Raw genomic sequence first — 22436 nt, 5'->3', positions numbered from 1 at the left:
ATAAAACAAAATATCCAACAATCCACTGAGATGATGATGATCAACATATCACACATTTAAACAATGGATTATAAAAAACAACTTATATTTGGTTTGTTTATCCCTATTTGTTTTTGAGGGGATCTGATTTTAACCCTGTTATACAATTCAAACGAATTGAATTTATACAGGATTTATTTATTTCATTTATTGTGAGAAGAAAAAACCAACCGAGAGTCGGACTTTCCGCCGCATAAAAAAGCAATATGATCTACGTAAGATTCCTTCAAAAAAAAAATGATCTACGTAAGATATTTAATTTATTTTTGTGTGTGAAAGATCTATTAAAATATCTTTAATAAAGTAGTGAGATCATGTGATAGAATATTTCACCCACCGAAGAATATAAGTTAGATCATTGATCCATTAAAATACTATATTACTATTCCAGAATCTTTGTACGTTTTAACTTATATACTTCATTCATATCCTTATTTTTTAGGACAAATCTTTATAAAAAAAAAAAAAAAAAACAAGCTCATGAATTAGTAAATGTATAGATTAGCCGTAACAAAATAAACACCGTAAATAAATGTAATAAAAGTGAAAAAGCATAGCTGTGAAGCATGATACGAGTTTGGTATGGGCGTTAAATATTGTCCCTTTCATTTCAACCCCACCGAACCGAACATCCCAAAATAAAGTGTATGTGTGGGCCATTAAATGTATCTTAAATACATCTAATCTAAACATAGTATTTCTTATGCAAATATTTTCAAACACATTTTTATTTATTTATAAATGTTAATGTATTTCTGTCGAAAAAAAAAATGTTAATGTATACATACACTATAGTATAAAAAAAGACTACTATTTGTCCAAAAAAAAAAAACTACTAGATTGCGTAAGTCGTACTTCCATATTTATTTAATAGATTTTTTATTAAGAAAATTTTAAGGGGATCTATTTCTATAACAAATTTGATCAAAGTAATATAAAATTTAAATTTCAATCAAATTTAAAGATTTAGAAATAAATTTGTATCATATATTTCAATTTTTTGAAAGAGTATCTTATATTTCTTTAAATAATTTATAATTATTTTTTTTACAGATTAAAATTGACAACAAAAAAATCAATCATGAATTTTTAGAAAAACACACCTTCTCTAAATTGTTTATTTTATATTATAAGGGAAAAAAGAAAAGAAAAGAAAAGAAAAGAAAAGAAAAACTTGTGTTTGAATTGTGACCGGACTGGTGTCGTAAACCGACAATAGTAACTGAGTTACCGAGTGAGTGAGTCATCACTCTCTTTCTCCTTTCCTTAGCTTCGAAGTACTCGCTATCACTCACTTTTTCAGTTCTTTCTTTTCTTTATTTGTTTACACGCTACTACTCTCTCTGCTAGGGTTTCTACATTCTCCAATGTCCTCCTCATCCTCTTCACGGGGACCGACGCCGTCGGAACCACCTCCACGGCGGCTCGTACGTACTCAAACCGCTGGGAATCTTGGAGAATCAATTTTCGACAGTGAAGTTGTTCCTTCTTCTCTTGTTGAAATTGCTCCCATTCTTCGTGTTGCTAATGAAGTTGAGAAGACTCATCCTAGAGTTGCTTATTTATGTAATACTAAGTGCTTTTTCTCTCAATTCAACTTGTTGCAATGTTATGTATGCTGTGATGTTCATTTTGTTGTTGTTGTTGTTTTGAATAGGTCGATTTTATGCTTTTGAGAAAGCTCATAGGTTGGATCCTACTTCTAGTGGTCGTGGTGTTCGTCAATTCAAAACTGCTCTTCTTCAACGACTTGAAAGAGTGAGTCATGAGTAATCACATTCTAATTTTGCTTCTATATTTGCTTTCCCTGTATTGAATCAAGCAATTGCACCGGACACTGACATGCAAAAACCGGTAGTAATGTAAGAAAATGACACTGACATGCCGACACCAGACACTTGTCGGAGACATGACACACCTTCGATCAGCAGTGTCGGCGCTTCAAGTCTATTTAGTGCAAAATATTGTCCCTATGTGGCTATGATTGTGATATAGCATTGTTTGTAGCAAAATTTGAACAAACCGCTATTTTTTGCGATCTGCTACTGAAACATTGTGTTGAAGACATGTAACTTGATCTACATTGCACAATTTGTCGTTTAATGATTCATGCTTGTGTTGTGTGTGAGTATTGTGCTCCCTCACATTTCACAAATTATGTAACTATGAAAATTGAAATGTACTAAGGCCTATTTGGATAAACAACATATTTGCAGTTTATAGCACAAGCGCTTATAATGATAAGTGCCTATGTATAACCTATTTCTATACCAAATGATAATGTAAAAAGTTAAATTGTTTTCATATAATCTGTTTTCGTTTATGAAAATAAGCTGTTTTCTTTCATAAGTTCTCCCAAATAGTCTCAAAAACCTTGTAGATAAGCTCAAATGAACCAATCCAAACAGGTCCTAATTGAAAATTGAAACTGAACATCAATCGTCATCCTTAGGCTTTGTTCGAGAGTTTGGAGGGCTTTGGGGGATGTGAAATATAGGGAAAAATTGAGATTTTTTTTACATTTTTTAAAATAGTATTGTTTTAGAGAATGATAAATTAATGTTTATGATTAATATATTTTTAATTTTAAAAATATTATAACAACATAGATTAAGTTTGAAGAATGGGTTTTTCTATCATGTGCAAACTTGCATAGTTTAAAAAGTCAAAAGTAGTTTGTTTATCTTGGAACTTGTGCACTCTATATTAAAAACTTAATTTTGTAATAAATAATTGTTGCTTTCAATAAAAATTTACCATTTTTAGTTGTCTTAGATAGATAAATCCTTGAAGAATTCATATTAACCCTCCAAAACCCTTCAAAATCCTCTTCCAATACAATTTTTGAGCTCCCCCAAATTAGGGGGGTTTTGTATTATGAAGAAAAATTAACCCCTCCCAAACTGTTCTATTTCTTCCACTTGTTCCTTCCTTTTTTCCAAAGCCCTCCCCTCCCTTCCCTTCCCTTCCAAACTCGCAAACAAAGCCTTGATATTTTCTAAGATGCAATGTATTATGATCATTGAACAAGTTCACAAGCGTGTTCACTTACGTCTTGCTCATGCTCAAGGTGCAATGTTCTACTCTTGAACATATAGTGCATGCTCCTTGCTGGAATATGGAATATAGATAGTTCAAGTTGCCTCTAGTAAGATGCGATGCTTTATAGAATCAGTAGTATGGCGGCGTTTAATTACATTTGACGGGCATGGTTCTTGAAAGTAATTTAAATAATTTCATGCTAAGTTTGTGTATTTTATTTTTTGTTCCATAATTGCCAGGAAAATGATCCAACTTTGAAGGGAAGGGTAAAGAAGAGTGATGCTCGTGAGATGCAGAGTTTTTATCAGCATTACTACAAAAAATATATCCAAGCTTTGCAAAATGCTGCTGATAAAGCTGACCGGTTGGTTCCCTAGATAATTTTTAGTTTGATATGTTCACTGGCAATTGTATGATGAGTGATGATAGTTCTTCTCTTCTTTCAGCGCACAACTTACCAAGGCATATCAGACTGCTAACGTTCTTTTTGAGGTTTTGAAGGCCGTTAACATGACCCAATCTATGGAAGTTGATCGTGAGGTTATTTTCTATGGCTCCGAAGATTAGTTTTTTCTTTTTTTGTTATTGGTGTTCCCTTTTTTTGAACCTATATTGTTTATCCATATTTAACAGCTTGTTGGCTGTATACTGGCTGTTGTACTATTGATTGATTTGCGTTGCCATTGTAATAGATTTTGGAGACACAAGATAAAGTTGCCGAGAAGACGGAGATCTTAGTTCCTTTCAATATTCTTCCTCTTGACCCCGATAGTGCAAATCAAGCGATAATGAAATTTCCCGAGGCACAATCTTTATCTTTAATCTTTAATTTCATACATTTGTACTTCTGTCCCAATCTGATTTTCAATGAAAATACTTCTTCATAACGTTTTTATATAGATCCAAGCAGCTGTATATGCTCTTCGAAACACTAGGGGGCTTCCGTGGCCTAATGACTACAAGAAAAAAAAAGACGAAGACATTTTGGATTGGCTTGGGTCGATGTTTGGATTTCAGGTAAACAAAAAATCTTCATTTTCTTATATGTAAACAAGAAAAATCAGGAACTGCAAGGGTACTTGTTTATTTGAATAATCTTAATTTTTTTTGGAAAAATTACTTCACCACTAATTAATTGAATTGGATTTGTTTCACCTCTTGGTTTTAATATTTTTTCTTGCACATAATTCAGAAGCACAATGTTGCAAATCAGAGAGAGCATTTGATCTTATTACTTGCTAATGTTCACATAAGACAATTTCCAAAGCCCGATCAGCAGCCCAAGGTCAGTTTTTGATTTCAAGTACATTTTTCAATTTTAAAGTCTGTAGAAAGCTTCAATTTATTTATTTAACCTTTCTACAAAGAAAATGTAAAAAAAAAGTCAAAAATACAAACGAAGAATGAAGAGTGTGTTTGGTTGATAGATCCTATTTTCCTATGGTAGAACTAGAAGCTATTATGTAGAATTTGCTTCTCTTAATATACTCCACCGTTTCTACTGTTACAATACTATGTGGATCATATGAGGGTTTTAATATTTTGTTTACAGTTTAATCTCAGAGTCTGATTCCATTTGCCATGTTTCATTCAATACAAAAAGTTGATTTTTCTTTAAACCTTACCTACATGCTGGGTGGGGGAGGCTTCTAGTACTCATGCTTTAAAGTTGTAGTGTTGAAGGTAGGATGCCCAATGCTGTGCTGCAAACTATTTCTTTCTTGATACTGTAAATGTCTGCCTTTTTCAATTTTATGTAGCTCAAAAGATCTGCGCTTTATGTATTCACTGCATCCCATTCTGAATCTTTGTTGAGAATTTATCTTCATTTGGGAACCGTTTGCTTAAGAACTTGGGCGGTATTTAGTTTGTTTTTTTGTTTTCATTTTTTTATTGATATGTCTTTGTTTATAATTGAAAATTTTCACCTTGTTTGTCATGCTGCTTACTTTTTCCATGATATTGCGAAGGAAATCGTAGGAGCTACAATTCGTTTATTAATTCTTATGCAAGTTCTTGAAAACAAGAAACATAGTGAAATCAAGGTGGCATTTTTATAATTAGCAGTGAAAACATATTAAATGAAAGTGAATACATAAAATAAACGAACAACACGTAATAATTTTCTTTCAGTTTTCATTAACACAATATACATGCACCAATTTGGATCAGATCTGCCTGTAACTAGTATATTTGTTTGATTAGTTGGACGAGTGTGCTCTCACAGAAGTGATGAAGAAACTGTTCAAGAACTACAAAAAATGGTGCAAATATTTGGATCGGAAAAGTAGCCTTTGGTGAGTTTTTCTGTTTTCCTAATGTTGAATTGCTGACGTAGAGTTGTTTGTTTAAGTCTACATGACAACACGGCTTATTTGTAGCATTTTTTAACTTTCATATTTGGGCTTTGTCAAGAAACATGTGTTTTTGAGTTTTCTTTGTAACATGTCTAGTGGATGCACACTGCAGGTTACCTACCATACAGCAAGAAGTGCAGCAACGCAAACTACTATATATGGGTCTATATCTTCTAATATGGGGTGAAGCCGCCAACCTAAGATTCATGCCAGAATGCCTTTGTTATATATATCACCATGTATGCTTCGTCACTTCAACCAATCTATTTTGTTTATATTTCTCAGAAATGCTAGTGTCAACTCTGTTTGCTCCAATACTTGGATTTTTATGGACGTTTTCCCCGCATTCTGTGCATATACCTGGTTAAACATCCTTACTTATTTTGTGGGTTTGCACATACATTAGCTTGCTTACCCACAATTTTTACCTACGACAAAACTAACATTTATTTTGGTGCCATTTCTTTGCCTCTTTTGCTTAGGTAATTCTTTAATTCTCCTTACTCCCGTTTCCTTCAATCCTCTTATTCCCCTTCACTGGAAATTCCGCCTTCATTGCGGCTCGCCCTAGCAGCCTAATTGCGGCATTTCGGTTGCCTTCATTGCAGCTTCCAACACCTTCATTGTGTTGGCTTTGAGGGGGTGGATTTAGTCCCACATCGCATAGGTAGGACTCTTGAGAAGAGTTTATGAAGAGGAGGCACTCCTCACCTTATAAACCAGTTTTGTAAGGATGAGTTAAACCCCAAATTTCAACAATACGTAACATTTTAATGTCCTTACCAAACGGCTTTATTATTCCTACCTAATTTCACTCTCAAACATTGTCCAATAGTTCTTTTCTGCAAAAAAAGTATTTTAAATTTTAAAAGGAAAATATTTGTGAGAAACAAGAAGGAATACAAAGTGTGTTCTAGAACCATTTTGAGGAGATTCTACCATTAAGTGTGGTCGTCGTGTATTTGATAAACACGCAAATATATGCTTTTATAAGGACAAGGTTTTTAAAACGAGAGCTTGTTTTTGTACCTGATTGATGTTTAAATCTGAGCTGGTTCAATATTAAGAGCATCGCCATCTCTCTACCGTGCGAGTTACTGACATTATAGTTTGGATGCATAGGAACTTAAAAAGATACAATGTTTCTTTTAATTGTTGTTTTGTATCTTTGTTATATCTTCATTTCATAATCGTGTGCATGGCAATTGGGTTGGCAATGTGCATGTACACGTTTTCTCACAATGGTTTTGGCAGTTGCTCTCATCTCTTTTTATTTATAAACATTTATATGTTTGCGTCAAATGAATATTTTGATGGTAGTAACTAATTTCTTTTGTTGGATATTGACACCCATTGAGATTTTTCATCGTGATAATAGATGGCTTTTGAATTGTATGGTATGCTTGCGGGTAATGTCAGTCCAATGACCGGTGAGAATATCAAGCCAGCGTATGGAGGTGAAGATGAGGCTTTCTTAAGGAAAGTAGTGACTCCAATCTATAACGTGATTGCAGAGGTTTTTCTCCTACTTTTTTATAGTTTTATTTTCTTCCTTTCTTTTTTGTGGCTGTTACATCCAGTCAAAGTTAATGCTTATCGTAATGAATGTGAAAGTAATTTGTTAAATTTTTTGCTCAAAAGGAAGCTAAAAAAAGCAAAAGGGGAAGGTCAAAGCATTCACAATGGCGGAACTATGATGATTTGAATGAATATTTCTGGTACAATTTATAGTTCTAATTTGTTTCCCATACGTTTTCAATGTTAGTCTAGAAGTTAATTCTAATAACATAATTGTAGGTCTGCTGACTGTTTTCGGTTAGGTTGGCCGATGCGTGCTGATGCCGATTTCTTTTGCCTGCCATCTGAGCGGGTGGTTTTTGACAAATCGAATGTAAGTATTGATTATTGATCTCTTATTTTCTCTCCATACATTGAATACAATTTTTTATTTTTTCCTCAAGTTGAAAACAATTTTTCTTTTTTCCTCATGAGTATTAAAATGAGAAATTACATTTGTTTTTTGGGGTGGGGATTCACCTCTTTCATGACCATCTTAAATTTTGTGAATGCTGCAAGGTTCAAGTTGTGTGCGTACAGCTCCCGGTGGACTTTTATATAAGTTTGGAATTTTATTTAAGTTATTATCTAGTTATACTTTTGAGTGTGAAAGGAAAGCTCATTAGTAGAGCAGGTAGATATAAAAAGGAGAGTAAGGCCTGCTCCAGTAGAATGAAAATGGATGGAAAAAACTACAAAACCAACTAATCAGAACACAAAATTGAAGTTGCAATAGTGAACAAAGACAGCCCAATTTATGTAAATAATCAGTTGTCAATTATGCTCCTGAGCCCGGTTGGATAACAATTTCCTGTGTTGTAACGGGCTGTGGGGCTTCTACTATCTCTTGGCTGCTTTTGAGTCTTCAGATTGTTTTTTTTTTTTTCCTTTTCATTTTTGCAATTTAATCATATGATAATTGTGCTTTTTGTTTCTAACTAAAAGAGTTTGCCATATTTGGGTAGATTGTACTGAATGAGGTGCTATATCTGTTTACGGTGTTTGATTAATCAGTAGACATACAAGACTTAAGATCTTTAAAGGACTTGAGCTTTTGGGGTGAAACCCTACCTTTTTACATTCAATGGACTAAGTGAAGCTATCATTTTGGTCCTTGAATGATTCATATTTGGCTAAGGACCTGTTTGGATTGGCTTATTTGAGCTTGTCTACTGGCATAAGCTTTGTGAGACTGTTCGGGAGAACTTATGAAAACAACTTATGACAGTTTTCTAAAGCCTTTTTCAACTTATTTTCATAAGTTCTCCAATATAGCTTACGGAAACAACTTATAGCATATACAAAAACAATTGAACATTATTTTATCTTTTGCTATAAAAATAGCTTATGCAAAGCTTATACATAAATTCTTGTGATATAAGCTGCAAATAAGCTGTTTATCCAAACAGGTCCTAATTTGGTTCCTCAACTTTTTATCAATGGGATGTTTGAGTGCATCAATATTCAACTTATCTCTCTTTCGTTTTGCCATACATATTTATGGTATATAAAATGTGTATAGAAGGATCAATTTAAATCACACATAACATAACCCTTGTGAAGTCCATTGATCACATCAGAGGATGATGTAGCATATAGTTGAAATTTATATTTCAATGACCATATTGTTTTATAATCCCTCTTGGTGAATGCATTTTTTGCCCCTATCCTCACTCATAAGATTATTTTTCTTTTTGCGATTGTATATGATACTCAGGCATCATAAGAGAAAAAATGTAAACAAATAGACATTAATGCATAATTGAACAATGGCATATAATAATGATGGAAAAGATGCTCGTTGTATGCTGTTGTTTGGACAAAGATTATGGTTATTTGTAGATGTGTCCTTTTTTCTTTCTGAAACACAAAATCTAGATATTCCTATGCTCTATGCTGGAATTTTGGCTTGAATCAAGGATAAAATCTTCTGCGTTTAGTTATGATCAATGTGAAATGTTTATAAGCATGTATATGCCACTCAGTCTAAAAGCCTTGTTGTAACTTAAATGCATAGGATGACAAGCCACCTAACCGAGATGGATGGTTCGGGAAAGTGAATTTTGTTGAGATAAGGTCATTTTGGCATCTTTTCAGAAGTTTTGATCGCATGTGGAGTTTTTTCATTCTGTGTTTGCAGGTATTAACTCGTTTTTGCATTTTGTTTCACTTCTTCCATGTGAATATTTTTTTTCCTTTTAATACTTTGCCAAATAAAATATATTTCAGAATTGCGTATTTGTTTTTAGGCCATGATTATTATTGCTTGGAACGGATCTGGGGATCCAACTGTGATCTTTCATGGGGATGTCTTCAAGAAGGTGTTGAGTGTATTTATTACAGCAGCTATATTGAAATTTGGTCAAGGTAGACAATACCGAACTTTATTCGCACATATATTTGATATTTATTATGAGATTGCAGCTTACCTTGTTACTCTGAGATCATGTCTTATCCTATATGCATTAAGTAAATTGTGTGATCTGTAAAATTGTAACCTATTATTGGTATTTTGCCCCACTTTCACATTTGTTGCATTTACTTAAGTTGTAACTGCTGGAATACAACTAAATTAGTAACCTTTTTCCAGTTATAACTATTTAGCTGTCATTTCGGTTCATTGCTAGAAGACAACTTTCACCCACTATACCACAAGTCACAATTTAAATATCTTGAGTCCATTGTACAAAATGGCGGATAAATAGTGAGAGATGTAAACATCAGATTCAAGCTGGGTGGGTGAAATGGAGGAGAGCCTAGAGGGTTTTATGTGATAACTATGTACCACTCATGCGAAAGGGAGAATTTAATTTTAGAACTGTAAGACCATGTTGCATGGGACTAAAAATTTGGAGGTAAAAAATGTCAACAATGAGAGCAAGCTTAGTGTACCAGAGATCCTTGTCAGTTGTATACTATGCTTCTATATAACTTCCTGATTATAAATGGAGTATTCAGTTTATGTAACAACTTGGGGTTGTTAATATAAATTGAAGGTGCTATATTCAAGTTATCAGTTATTTAATATATATCCCTAAGATGTAGTTTGATTTAAATATGAAAATTATGAGTTTGTTAATATGTATTTCCTCCCCCACCTCCCGGAAACTTATATTTTATAAAATAGAGTACTTTGTTAGTTCATAATGTGGAGGATACTCATGTTGATATTTTCCTTCTCATTGAGCAGCTGTTCTTGGTGTAATTCTAAGTTGGAAAGCACGGCGGAGTATGTCGCTGTATGTCAAATTAAGATATATTCTAAAAGTTATTTCAGCTGCAGCATGGGTGATTCTTCTGTCAGTTACGTATGCATATACTTGGGACAATCCTCCTGGGTTTGCTGAAACCATAAAAAGTTGGTTTGGTAGCAATTCAAGTGCGCCATCATTGTTTATCGTGGCTGTTGTTGTTTACCTGTCACCAAATTTGCTTGCTGCAATATTCTTTATGTTCCCCTTCATTCGGCGCTATCTTGAGAGGTCGAACTATAGGATTGTGATGCTAATGATGTGGTGGTCGCAGGTACACAACAGTTCAGCCTTTTTCCCCTTATTATTTTTGTACACTTACAACTTTTTTTGCGGTAACAACTTAGATGTTTAAATTCTAACTTGGTGTTTATGGTGCCTTGTGACTGCCAGCCTCGCCTCTATGTTGGTAGGGGAATGCATGAGAGTACATTTTCCCTTTTCAAGTAAGAACATGAAGATGAAAATTTTCTCTTTCCGGTATATGGTACAATATTCCACGGTGTCTAATATTTAACTTGTCATTGTTTATTTTGTTAGGTACACGGTGTTTTGGGTCCTCCTTTTATTTACAAAGTTGGCTTTCAGTTATTATATAGAGGTGATGCATTTTCACTTTTCATTCATTCTGAAATTCTGTATAGTTTTTCATTTCTTGCACATGTCTGTGCTTGTCGGTTTCTTGTTTATATTCCCTTCTACAATTCCACATAATTTTGGTTATGAATATATTCGACATTTTTATTTTTTTGGGACATGGCTATAAAAACCGTTTATCGCATTGTTACAACATAGCCTTCCTGAGTATAATTTTGCATTGTGAGAACTATTGTGTTAAGTTTGACCGGAGTTTAGTAACGTGCTCTGGAGTAATAAATGGAGTTGTTCTTATTCCTTGTGTGCATGAATGAATGTGTTCGTTTGCATGCATGCTCTACTTGTTTTGGGAGGGGATCTCATGCTCTCCACTGTCTCTTAATCTTCTCTTAACAATTTTTCTCACTTGTTTGTTTAACTATTTTTTTTTTTTTTTTGTCATTCTTCCTATAGATAAAACCTCTGGTTGGACCTACAAAGGCTATTATGAGAGTAAAAATATCAACTTTCCAGTGGCATGAATTCTTTCCCCATGGTAATAAGCTTGAATGTTCAGATTCTCACATTACTTCATTTTCTCAGAAAATATTTTAAAATTGGTTTTTTTGCTCTGCAGCTAGGAACAATATTGGTGTTGTAGTTGTTCTTTGGGCTCCAATTATTCTGGTATGGTTTTTTGATGTATCTGATTCACCTCTAACTTTTAGTATCTGTGGCATAATCACTTAGCTCCTCCATTGTAGGTATACTTTATGGATACCCAAATTTGGTATGCAATATTCTCAACATTATTTGGTGGGATTTATGGTGCATTCCGTCGCCTGGGGGAGGTAATTAAATTGTCCACTGCTATGATGAACTTGTATAGTAATATGTTTTGGATCTTTGGTTTTATTTCCTTGGATATACTTTGAATGTGTTATTGGTATAATAGATTTCTGTGCATAACCAATTATTTCTGGTCTGCCGTCTATAACTAAATATTTTTCTGGGTTTATGTTGGGAAGGGGGAAACCTTGGCGCAACTGGTAAAGTTGTTGTCATGTGACTGAAAGGTCACGGGTTTAAGTCCTGGAAACAGCCTCTTGTGTAAAACAGGGTAAGGCTGCGTACAATACACCAAATGGTGGGACCCCTTCCCGGACCCTGCATATGCGGGAGCTCTAGTGCACCGGGTTGCCCTTTATGTTGGAAATCCCGCCCCGAATGTGAGGGGGTGGGTTGGTAATTCCACCTCAGGTGCGTTGGAAATCCCGCCCTGAATGCGAGGGGGTGGCTTGGTAATTCCACCTTAAAATTGCGATGTGATCTTCCCCAAGTTGTCTTATGTGGCTTGTCTTTGAGGGGGTGGATTTAGTCCCACATCGGTTAGATTGGAAGCTTGATCAAAGTTTATAAAGAGGAGGCACTCCTCACCTTACAAGCCGGTTTTGTAAGGATGAGTTAGTCCCCAAATTTCAACAGTTTACATTTTACATATATGTCAAAAGACGTAAATGTGGTTGAGTTTTTCTCCTAAGGTTTATTTAGGGCCCTTTTTTAGTGTTGCAATCAAGATGTTTGTCGAGTGGTTTATGTGCATCTCCAAATGTTTTGTATTTAGGCCCAATCTGGTGGAATCTTGAGTTTGTGTTGATAGATATTCCGATTTAAATTAGTTCTGCTGCTGGAAACATGTGTTATCATAGCATTCCGTCATTACACATTTATTAGTATGATAATACTGCATTAACTGACCTGGGCTTATGTTCTGTTTGATCTACATTGTCATACATTTCTATTGGCCAAAATGCGCATGCTGGGTAGTTACTTAGAAATGCTTTCTTGTTATAGTTCATCGGTTCATTTTTCCTTTGTCTGGTTTCTGTTTATTAAAATGTCCTTATGTTGTCTTAAAATTGAACCAATCAATGAGATTTCCTTATGGCTAGTTATATTTTGCCACATCTGAAGTTGTTGCATATTGTTTGATTGCTTCTATGTTCGATTTGTTATGGGCCAAATTACAGTACGAGAAGAAATACTTCTTATTGCATTAATTTATAATTAGATATTGCCTTACTTTTTCTGAATTAAATTATAACTTGGATTTTAAATGGTGGGATTAGGATTTGTTTATTATAATTTCTAATTTTAGAACTAAATGGTTTAGTCTTTGTTGATATCTTTTTCCTTGGCGGTTGTGTTGTCATATTTTATGTTCGATTTTCTCACGCTTGGGTATCCGCTTAAATAAGTTTATTTTTTTACTATTAGGGTTTCTAAGATTGGTACCTCTTATGCCAATCTTTTTCGCACATGAGATCTTGTGTTGCATACCTTTGTTATCACATACTTCACTTTAGCTTAATGCAGCCTGGGAGTTTGTTTAGATTCCCGTATTAGGGTTGGATTAAAAGGGAAATTATGGCATTAGGTATGAAAGGTGCATGATCAATTGTTTTATCTGGGAGCTGATTAGCTCTCTGGATAGTCTTAGACTCTGGGTTTGATCTAAACTCAACCCTTACAAAACCGGTGAGGAATTCCAACCACTTAAAAACACATTATCAAGTCATATCTCATCAATGTGCGACTCTTAATAGGTATATATATATATCTATATAATCAGATTTCTAATTCTATGTCCAAAGAAATAGTGAAATGATACATTCTGTATATTTCACTGTATTATTCTGAACTCTGTTTGAAATTTCCTAAAGAATATCTCTTTGTAGACCTATTATGTATGTCTCAAAATAAACGGATCCTTAAGTGGCCTAAATAAGATTTTTAACTAACGTGTAGCCGGCCTTTGATTCATTAGACCCCTTATTATGAGATTGGACATTTCTATTTTTGCTTAACAACTTTTGAATATCTAACCATGGAATAGTTTTAGACTTCACTGCATTGAACTATGACTTGCGAGTAAAATATCCCTTCACCTTAACAATGGTCAAAGCCTTTGTCCACTTGTAGGGGTCAGTTACGTAGAACAAACAACTAAATACATAGCAATATTCTATCATAATTCATATTTAATAGTAGAGGTAGACCATTTAAATCTAAATCCTCATAAAATATCTATTTCGCTTATCTAAGTTAGTTTTGGTCTTCACTGGTTGTCATGGTTGCAGATACGTACACTAGGAATGCTTAGGTCTCGGTTTCAATCATTGCCTGGTGCCTTCAATGCAAGTTTGATTCCCGAGGAATCAACAGATGAGCCAAGGAAAAAGGGATTAAAAGCTACTTTATCTCGCAGATTTACTGAGGTTAACTGTTTCACTTTTATCATTACTTGAGCTAGTAATCTAAAATTTAAGCATCTTTACTTTGTGGATTACATTACTTTGACTGATTGATGCAGATCCCTTCTAACAAAGGGAAGAAAGCTGCAAGGTTTGCTCAATTGTGGAACCAAATAATTACTAGTTTCAGAGAGGAAGATCTTATTAGTGATAGGTAATGTGGGGGATAATGTTTCTGGTTTATGATCCGCTCTTTCTCTCTCGGTGGAACTGTGTTCTTTTGTAAGCTAGTGTGTAAGGCTGTTATACTTTTCAGGGAAATGGACCTTTTACTTGTACCTTATTGGGCTGATACTCAGTTGGACCTTATTCAATGGCCCCCCTTTCTACTTGCTAGCAAGGTTTGTTTTATACTTCTCTATGAAACTTTGCTATCACCGTTTCTATTGAATCATTTAGTAATTCTGTCTGTGGTATACACACTTTAGATCCCAATTGCATTAGATATGGCAAAGGACAGTAATGGAAAGGATCGAGAGCTGACAAAAAGAATTGAGGCTGACAACTACATGTCTTGTGCTGTCCGTGAGTGCTATGCTTCATTTAAGAGCATTATTATGCACTTGGTTCGAGGAGAGCGGGAGAAACCGTAAGTTGCTTGAATCTGTTTGATTTAGTTCTTTATAGAAGGAATTGTAACTTGTTTATATACTGTGTGTCAGTTTAGTGTAGTATTCCTATATAGCTCCAAATGTTAAGGGACTTCGGGCTTCTTGATGAAATATTGCAGCTAGCTTTTTCGCATTCAATGATATAGGTTCAAACTGACTTTTGAAAGATTCTTCTTTACCTAATTCATTTTTTAAATTTGTTTGTATATTTTATTTCAGATTTATAGAGTCCATGTTCCGTGAAGTAGACAGTCATATAGAGGCAGGCACACTAATAAAGGAATTCAAAATGAGTGCTCTTCCTAGTCTCTATGGACAGTTTGTTCAGCTAATCAAATATTTGGTAATATTGAACTCTTTTATGCAATTGAGAGTGCATTTTGTTTCTCTTCAGAGGGGTTTAAAGTCTTACCCAATTATTGGAATTTATGCAGTTGGATAATAATCAGAAAGATAGGGATCAGGTTGTAATTCTATTCCAGGACATGCTGGAAGTTGTGACAAGAGATATAATGATGGACGAGGAACAAATATTCAGGTTGTGCATATGTAAATCCTTATGTTTCCACTGCATATTCTTCCTTCCTCTCCTGATCATGGTTGAATCATATTTTTTTTAAATAGTATGATAGATTCAAGTCATGGTGGTGTTGGACACGAGGGGATGTTTCCCCTTGAGCCTGAGCCACATCACCAGCTATTTGCATCTGAAGGGGCAATCAGCTTTCCAATTGAACCAGTCACAGCAGCTTGGACAGAGAAGGTTTGTTACTATTGAACTATTTTGCTTTAAGTTTAATTAGTGAAGCATTTTTATTGACTTATTTTCAATTTGTTTTGGGAAGATTAAACGACTTTACTTGCTACTGACAACAAAAGAATCTGCCATGGATGTACCTTCTAACTTAGAAGCAAGAAGGCGTATTTCTTTCTTCTCAAATTCACTGTTTATGGACATGCCTGTGGCACCAAAAGTTCGCAACATGCTTTCATTTTCGTAAGCTATCTCTTAGTCCCTAATCATATGCCTTGTTTTCCTGTTGAAATTTATGAATCGGTGAACGCGTTGTGCAAGTTCCTTTCCCTAATATTCTCGTTGATTACAGATTAAAAGCATTAAATTTTTGTCAGTCTTTCACAGCATGCATTATTAGTTCTTCAGTTTTGGCATTTAAGCGAATTCTGTGAAGATAGCAAGTTATAGTCGATAAATTTAATGGTCTATTTTACCATTGTGAAAGGCATGCTACACTTGAATGTCTAATTTAGTTTTCTAGAATGTTCTCAACAATTAGATATTTTCTTGGGGGATTGTCAATGAAGAATATTAGCTGTTACCCATGGACGTGTCTAACTTAAAACTGCAGACTTCTATTTTAGTTTTCAGCTTGAGATGGTGGTAACCCATAAAAAATAGTAGTATTTTGATGCACCGAGAGTTGGTATTTGTTATTTGTTATAAGTTCGTATACATCTTTGTTAATATTTTTTAGTTATTGTGGATTTTGTTTGTAGGGTTTTAACACCATACTACACAGAAGAGGTTCTCTTCTCATTGCATGATCTGGATTCGCCAAATGAAGATGGTGTTTCGATTCTGTTTTATTTGCAAAAGATATTTCCAGGTTCATCATTAACCCCAAACCTCTGCTGCATAAATGTAAAACTTCGTGAGATGAGAAATGTAAAGCGTTTATTATTTCCATTTTGGTTATTGATGCACAGATGAGTGGAACAACTTTCTTGAGCGAGTGAAGTGTTCTAGCGAGGAGGAACTTAAAGGAATTGAATCTGAAGAGTTAGAAGAAGAGCTTCGTCTATGGGCATCATATAGAGGGCAGACTTTGACAAGAACTGGTTCTCTCTCTCTCCCTCCCTCCCCACTACACACTTGCGGACACACACACACACACACACACACACACACACACAAGTGCATGCTTATAATCAAGTGATTTTAAATTTATTATTTACTTCAGATAGTTATATTCTAGCCTCGAAGTCCATAATATAGCTTATTATTGCATTAATAACTATTGGTGCAGTAAGGGGTATGATGTATTATAGAAAAGCTTTGGAGCTTCAGGCTTTCCTTGATATGGCCAAAGATGAAGGTGACTGTTCCTTCTCTTAGGAATCATTGAATGGCATTTCTTTAGCTTCATTACCTTCGTTATCAATGTACTATTAAATTTAACATACAGCTTGAAGGTTTTTTTTGCTTAACCGTTATGAATGGCCAGATTTGATGGAAGGCTACAAAGCCATGGAAAACTCAGATGATAACTCGCGGGGGGAAAGGTCATTATGGACACAGTGCCAAGCGGTAGCTGATATGAAATTCACATATGTTGTATCATGCCAACAATATGGCATTGACAAGCGATCTGGTTCTCCCCGGGCACAGGACATATTGAGGCTTATGACTAGGTAGGCATTGAACTGAGTAGTTTTAGACTTGGTGTTTACTATATCTGTTTTGTATATTGTAAAATATTGTTTTTGTCTATTATAATAATGGCCTTGTATATTTTCATTTGGCAGATACCCTTCACTTAGGGTTGCCTATATTGATGAGGTGGAGGAACCTATCAAAAACAGTAAGAAAAAGATCAACAAGGTTTACTACTCTTGCTTAGTGAAGGCTATGCCGAAATCCAGTAGTTCTTCAGAGCCTGAGCAGAATCTGGACCAGGTATTTGGATTTTGACTATTGAGGCATGCTATTTCACTTTCTTTTGCTACTGGTAATGTTGTTTTGATTGGATAATAAATTTTCTTAGAAGATAAGTAGGGCAATTTCGACTAGATGAGCAGTAGGAAATCCTCCAGAGCAAGGAAATATATGTAACAAATGGATCAATTAATGGTTTACCAGTCTCTTTGTATCAAAGATACAGCTCCGTTCAACTACCCTTGAACGAAATCCTCATTTGATCGGGCTTGTTGTGTCTGCATATAAATACTCTATTTTCATTTATATTATTTATCAACTAATTTTCAGCTGAACAAAAATATTCTTAATTCATGCTCTCATTCTTACTCCATCATCTCAAACTGGAGCATAGATACATACCCTGCACAGCCTGTTATTATTGAAGTGTTCTCAATTTAAGTATCACAAGAATTAACAATAGGACTCCTCTCCTTAATCGTTTATCAATGAATTAACTTCTTAGATAATTAAAAATTGATAAACTTTTCTTTAATTTAAACAATAAGACTCCTCTCCTTAAGCGTTTTATGAATGAATTAACTTCTTAGGTACTTAAAAGTTGATAATCTTTTCTTTAATTTAAACATAGATAAACTTTTCTTTGGAGAAACACCGACTGTTTTAGTTAATTCATACAACTTCAATCTGCTTTGTTTTGATTTTATTTATTTATTTTTAAATAAAATTGAAGAGGGGTAACCTTGGCGCAACTGGTAAAGTTGTTGTCATGTGACTGAAAGGTCACGGGTTCAAGTCCTGGAAACAGCCTCTTGTGTAAAACAGGGTAAGGCTGCGTACAATACACCAAATGGTGGGACCCCTTCCCGGACCCTGCATATGCGGGAGCTCTAGTGCACCGGGTTGCCCTTTTTTTTACTTTTAAATAGCGGGAGCTCTAGTGCACCGGGTTGCCCTTTTTTTTACTTTTAAATAAAATTGAAGCACCAATATTATTAAGAAGCAATGTTCGTTTATTTAATTCAAGACAGGGAAAAATGATTTATGCTATTTTTATAGTACTAAATGCAATTCTTGATATGAACAGTTACCCGCAATGCCATTTTTCTTCTTCATCGTAATATACTCTATTTTATTTGCTTGATCAGGTCATATATAAAATAAAGCTTCCTGGTCCAGCGATTTTAGGTGAGGGTAAGCCCGAAAATCAAAATCACGCCATAATTTTCACACGTGGAGAAGGTTTGCAAACAATAGATATGAACCAGGTATGATGGTGATTGGTGATATGAGAGGAGCTTATCATTGTAAAGTCTTATCATGTAATATACTCTAAGTTAAATCTTTTATAGGATAACTACATGGAAGAAGCTTTGAAAATGAGAAATCTGTTGCAAGAATTTCTTAAGAAGCATGATGGTGTGAGGTTCCCAAGTATTCTTGGACTAAGAGAGCATATATTTACTGGAAGGTAGATTCATATCAATTTCTTTCTGATTATTAGTCATATTTTCTATGTTTCTTACTATTGTCTTGCTGTGGTTTTAGTGTTTCTTCCCTTGCATGGTTTATGTCAAATCAAGAGACAAGTTTTGTGACAATTGGTCAGAGATTGTTGGCTAATCCCCTGAGGTAAGTTCTACTGGTTCTTCTTTCCATGTGCAGAATAATATGGACAAAATTGGATTTGTAATAAACCTATGGCTTTCAAACGTCAGAGAACTACTGATCTGCAGAGAGTTCTTCAAAATATATTGAGAATGAATATTAAATTGTTTAGAACTTAGAATTTTGTTGATGGATCTTGATATAAATAATTGAAGTATGATCTTCCCATTTTTCTGCTTATGCAGGGTTCGTTTCCACTATGGGCATCCTGATGTCTTTGATAGGCTTTTTCACCTGACAAGAGGGGGTGTCAGTAAAGCTTCCAAGGTTATCAATCTAAGTGAAGATATTTTTGCTGGTACAATATAGTCTAATTCCTCTTTATTTTATTTTATTTTATTTGTATTTGATTGTATATTTATTGGAATTTTTCTGTTATTTTCAGGCTTCAACTCTACACTCCGTGAAGGAAGTGTTACTCATCATGAGTACATACAAGTTGGGAAGGGAAGAGATGTTGGTCTCAACCAAATTTCGATGTTTGAAGCAAAAATAGCTAATGGAAATGGAGAGCAGACACTAAGTCGAGACGTGTACCGGCTTGGGCACCGTTTTGACTTCTTCAGAATGCTGTCCTGTTATTTTACTACAGTTGGATTTTATTTCAGCACTCTTGTATGTATCCCCAGAGTTAACTTTTACTTGCATAAAATTTATGTTTTCTTTTCTTATTTTTAACTATAAGGTCTACTAGTTGGATTTATGGGGGAATGGGAAATGGCAGGTGGGGAATTTTACCCCCTAGCTGACTGCTTCCCCTGATCCTGAAGTCCATGGGAGGTACCATGTGAGCTACAGACTCTGGTCATATATGTTTTATATCTTCGACTTCTGAATCTCTCTCTTCCACATCAATTTTGTGCAGATAACTGTTCTCACTGTATACATATTTCTCTATGGTCGCCTCTATCTTGTTCTCAGTGGCCTTGAAGAAGGGTTGAGTGCACAAAAAGCCATTCGAGACAATAAGCCTCTTCAAGTGGCTCTTGCTTCTCAGTCATTCGTTCAAATTGGGTTTTTAATGGCCTTGCCCATGCTGATGGAAATTGGCTTGGAAAGGGGCTTCCGAACTGCACTTAGTGAATTTATACTGATGCAGTTGCAGCTTGCTCCTGTATTCTTCACGTTTTCCCTAGGGACCAAGACTCACTATTTTGGAAGGACACTGCTTCATGGAGGTGCAAAATATAGACCCACGGGTAGAGGATTTGTGGTTTTCCATGCCAAGTTTGCTGATAATTATAGACTTTATTCGCGAAGTCACTTTGTCAAGGGTATTGAGCTCATGGTATTACTTGTTGTATACGAAATTTTTAGTCATTCATACAGAAGTGCTGTTGCATATATATTGATTACCGTATCAATGTGGTTCATGGTGGGAACCTGGCTGTTTGCTCCCTTCTTGTTCAACCCCTCTGGGTTTGAATGGCAAAAAATTGTTGATGATTGGACTGATTGGAATAAATGGATTAGTAACCGAGGAGGTATAGGTGTACCGCCTGAAAAAAGTTGGGAATCTTGGTGGGAAGAAGAACAAGATCATCTACAGTATTCAGGAATCCGGGGAATCATAGTGGAGATATTGTTGTCACTGCGATTTTTTATCTACCAATATGGTCTTGTATATCACTTGAATATTACAAAGAAGGGCTCAAAAAGTTTTTTGGTAAGTCTTGATCTATGTTGTCTTCCTTTTTACCCACCCATATATTTGTTGGTTGAATGGAATAATGGAAAGCTTTCCTTGGCTAACAGGTGTATGGCATTTCGTGGCTGGTGATCTTTGTAATATTATTTGTGATGAAGGTTAGTAGTTGCTTGGTGCCTCCTAACTTTTAGGGTTGTGCTATAATTTTGTACATGCATGCCTCCCTAGTCTGCACATTATGTTCTTATTGAAATACAGATGGCCTTGTTCATCTCTTGCATAAGAAATGTAAATACTAAGTTTCTTTTGGTTTAACAAAAAAAAAATTATTTTCTGGTTGTCAGACTGTATCTGTTGGGAGGCGTAAATTCAGTGCAAATTTTCAACTTGTCTTCCGATTAATCAAGGGGATGATATTTGTAACTTTTGTTGCGATTCTTGTCATTTTAATCGCCCTTCCACATATGACACCGCAAGACATTATTGTTTGCATTCTCGCCTTCATGCCAACTGGTTGGGGAATTTTACAGGTAAAGTCTCTTTGCACTTTTTCCTACATAATCTATGAACATCATTTCAGAGGGGGGTTGGTATATTGCTCAATTATTTTCATTTTATTTTTATATATTTGTGAACATTTGGAAAGACAAAACCCTATTGGTGGATTATATTCATATATTTCTTCTATTGGGAAAATGTTAGACATAAAAACACATAAGCTTTACTTTAGAAAGTGTCGCTTACATATCAAATTATGAAAATATTTGTGTATAATTTTATTATGAAGTTAATTACTGTGTATAGGCAGTATAAAAACTGACATCCAATCATATCTTAATTTTTTATTATACGTTCAGATATTTTAGAAAATAATGTTACAAAGTGACATGATAGGAAAATATAATTGGATGAGACGTCGTTAGTGCATTGTTATTAAACCCATATTTTTATAAAGTGGTTTTGTGATTTGCCTTGTGATGTTAGCAATATTCCTTATCTAGTATAGTGGGGCACATCTATTGGATAATTGCATTATCTTCACAGCTTTTGATTTAGTAGTGGTGTCGGTTTTTCTTTGTCATTGTCATTGTTGCTACTTTTTTTTTCCTTCAGATTGCGCAAGCATTAAAGCCTATAGTACGTCGTGCTGGATTTTGGGGATCTGTGAAAACTCTTGCTCGTGGTTATGAGATAGTCATGGGTTTGCTTCTGTTCACTCCTGTTGCCTTTCTGGCTTGGTTTCCTTTTGTTTCAGAATTTCAAACCCGAATGCTGTTCAACCAAGCGTTCAGCAGAGGTTTGCAAATTTCTCGTATTCTTGGAGGACAGAGGAAGGAGCGCGCTTCTCGCAGCAAAGAATAGTTTGACTACAAAAGGCTTCATTATTAAGAGGCTGACATCCTTTGTTGCAATTTGTAAGTAGCTGTAATTATGAATGTGACTAATTCTAGGCTTCAGCGTTTGATTATTAATGAAATTTGCTTTAATTTAAAAATTTGGCTTAATCTTTTTCTGTTCCTTGATTATCTCATACTAATATCTTTGCAATGTTCTGAACTTTTAATTCTTAATATGATGTAGTACCTTGCCATATCAATACACATTTTAATTAAAGGGATTTGGAGATCCTTTAACCTTCATGTTCATCCTTATGTTACAAGAGCCATCATTATTTGCATCGATTCATTAACTTGCTTGC

The 22436-nt window shown here is 34.8% G+C and overlaps 1 protein-coding gene across 4 annotated transcripts; it reads left to right on the top strand.

The window, feature by feature from the left end:
* The first annotated feature begins 1172 nt into the window (after positions 1 to 1172).
* LOC146903707 (callose synthase 3-like) lies at positions 1173 to 22377 on the top strand. 4 transcript variants are annotated; one of them, XR_015017998.1, is made up of 44 exons: positions 1220 to 1273; positions 1390 to 1605; positions 1697 to 1797; positions 3321 to 3445; positions 3528 to 3621; positions 3774 to 3884; positions 3982 to 4098; positions 4274 to 4366; positions 5287 to 5378; positions 5551 to 5677; positions 6817 to 6954; positions 7080 to 7156; positions 7236 to 7329; positions 9013 to 9135; positions 9245 to 9362; positions 10186 to 10520; positions 10640 to 10692; positions 10787 to 10847; positions 11297 to 11378; positions 11460 to 11509; positions 11587 to 11673; positions 13963 to 14100; positions 14196 to 14290; positions 14393 to 14477; positions 14565 to 14725; positions 14967 to 15090; positions 15182 to 15285; positions 15372 to 15510; positions 15593 to 15744; positions 16263 to 16372; positions 16473 to 16604; positions 16793 to 16861; positions 16991 to 17177; positions 17292 to 17442; positions 18570 to 18689; positions 18774 to 18892; positions 18970 to 19053; positions 19275 to 19387; positions 19475 to 19704; positions 19955 to 20755; positions 20845 to 20895; positions 21082 to 21267; positions 21851 to 22152; positions 22319 to 22377. XR_015017998.1 is itself a non-coding variant. In XM_085724222.1 (43 exons), exons 2-43 carry the CDS (start codon positions 1407 to 1409, stop codon positions 22097 to 22099), a joined length of 5877 nt encoding a protein of 1958 aa, XP_085580348.1. In that variant the 5' UTR covers positions 1173 to 1273; positions 1390 to 1406; the 3' UTR covers positions 22100 to 22232. The 4 variants fall into 4 exon arrangements, 2 of the variants coding, with proteins under 2 accessions (XP_085580348.1, XP_085580347.1); XM_085724222.1 differs by lacking the exon at positions 22319 to 22377 and having other exon boundaries at positions 1173 to 1273; positions 21851 to 22232; XR_015017997.1 differs by lacking the exon at positions 1220 to 1273 and having other exon boundaries at positions 1333 to 1605.
* Positions 22378 to 22436: the final 59 nt, after the last annotated feature.

Source organism: Medicago sativa, chromosome 7 (assembly GCF_051527215.1).
Source record: "Medicago sativa cultivar Bolivia chromosome 7, Bolivia_mono, whole genome shotgun sequence".
Lineage (NCBI taxonomy): Eukaryota > Viridiplantae > Streptophyta > Magnoliopsida > Fabales > Fabaceae > Medicago > Medicago sativa.
Note: the sequence above shows the minus strand (reverse complement) of the source record. Positions and strands in the feature narration are given on the sequence as shown.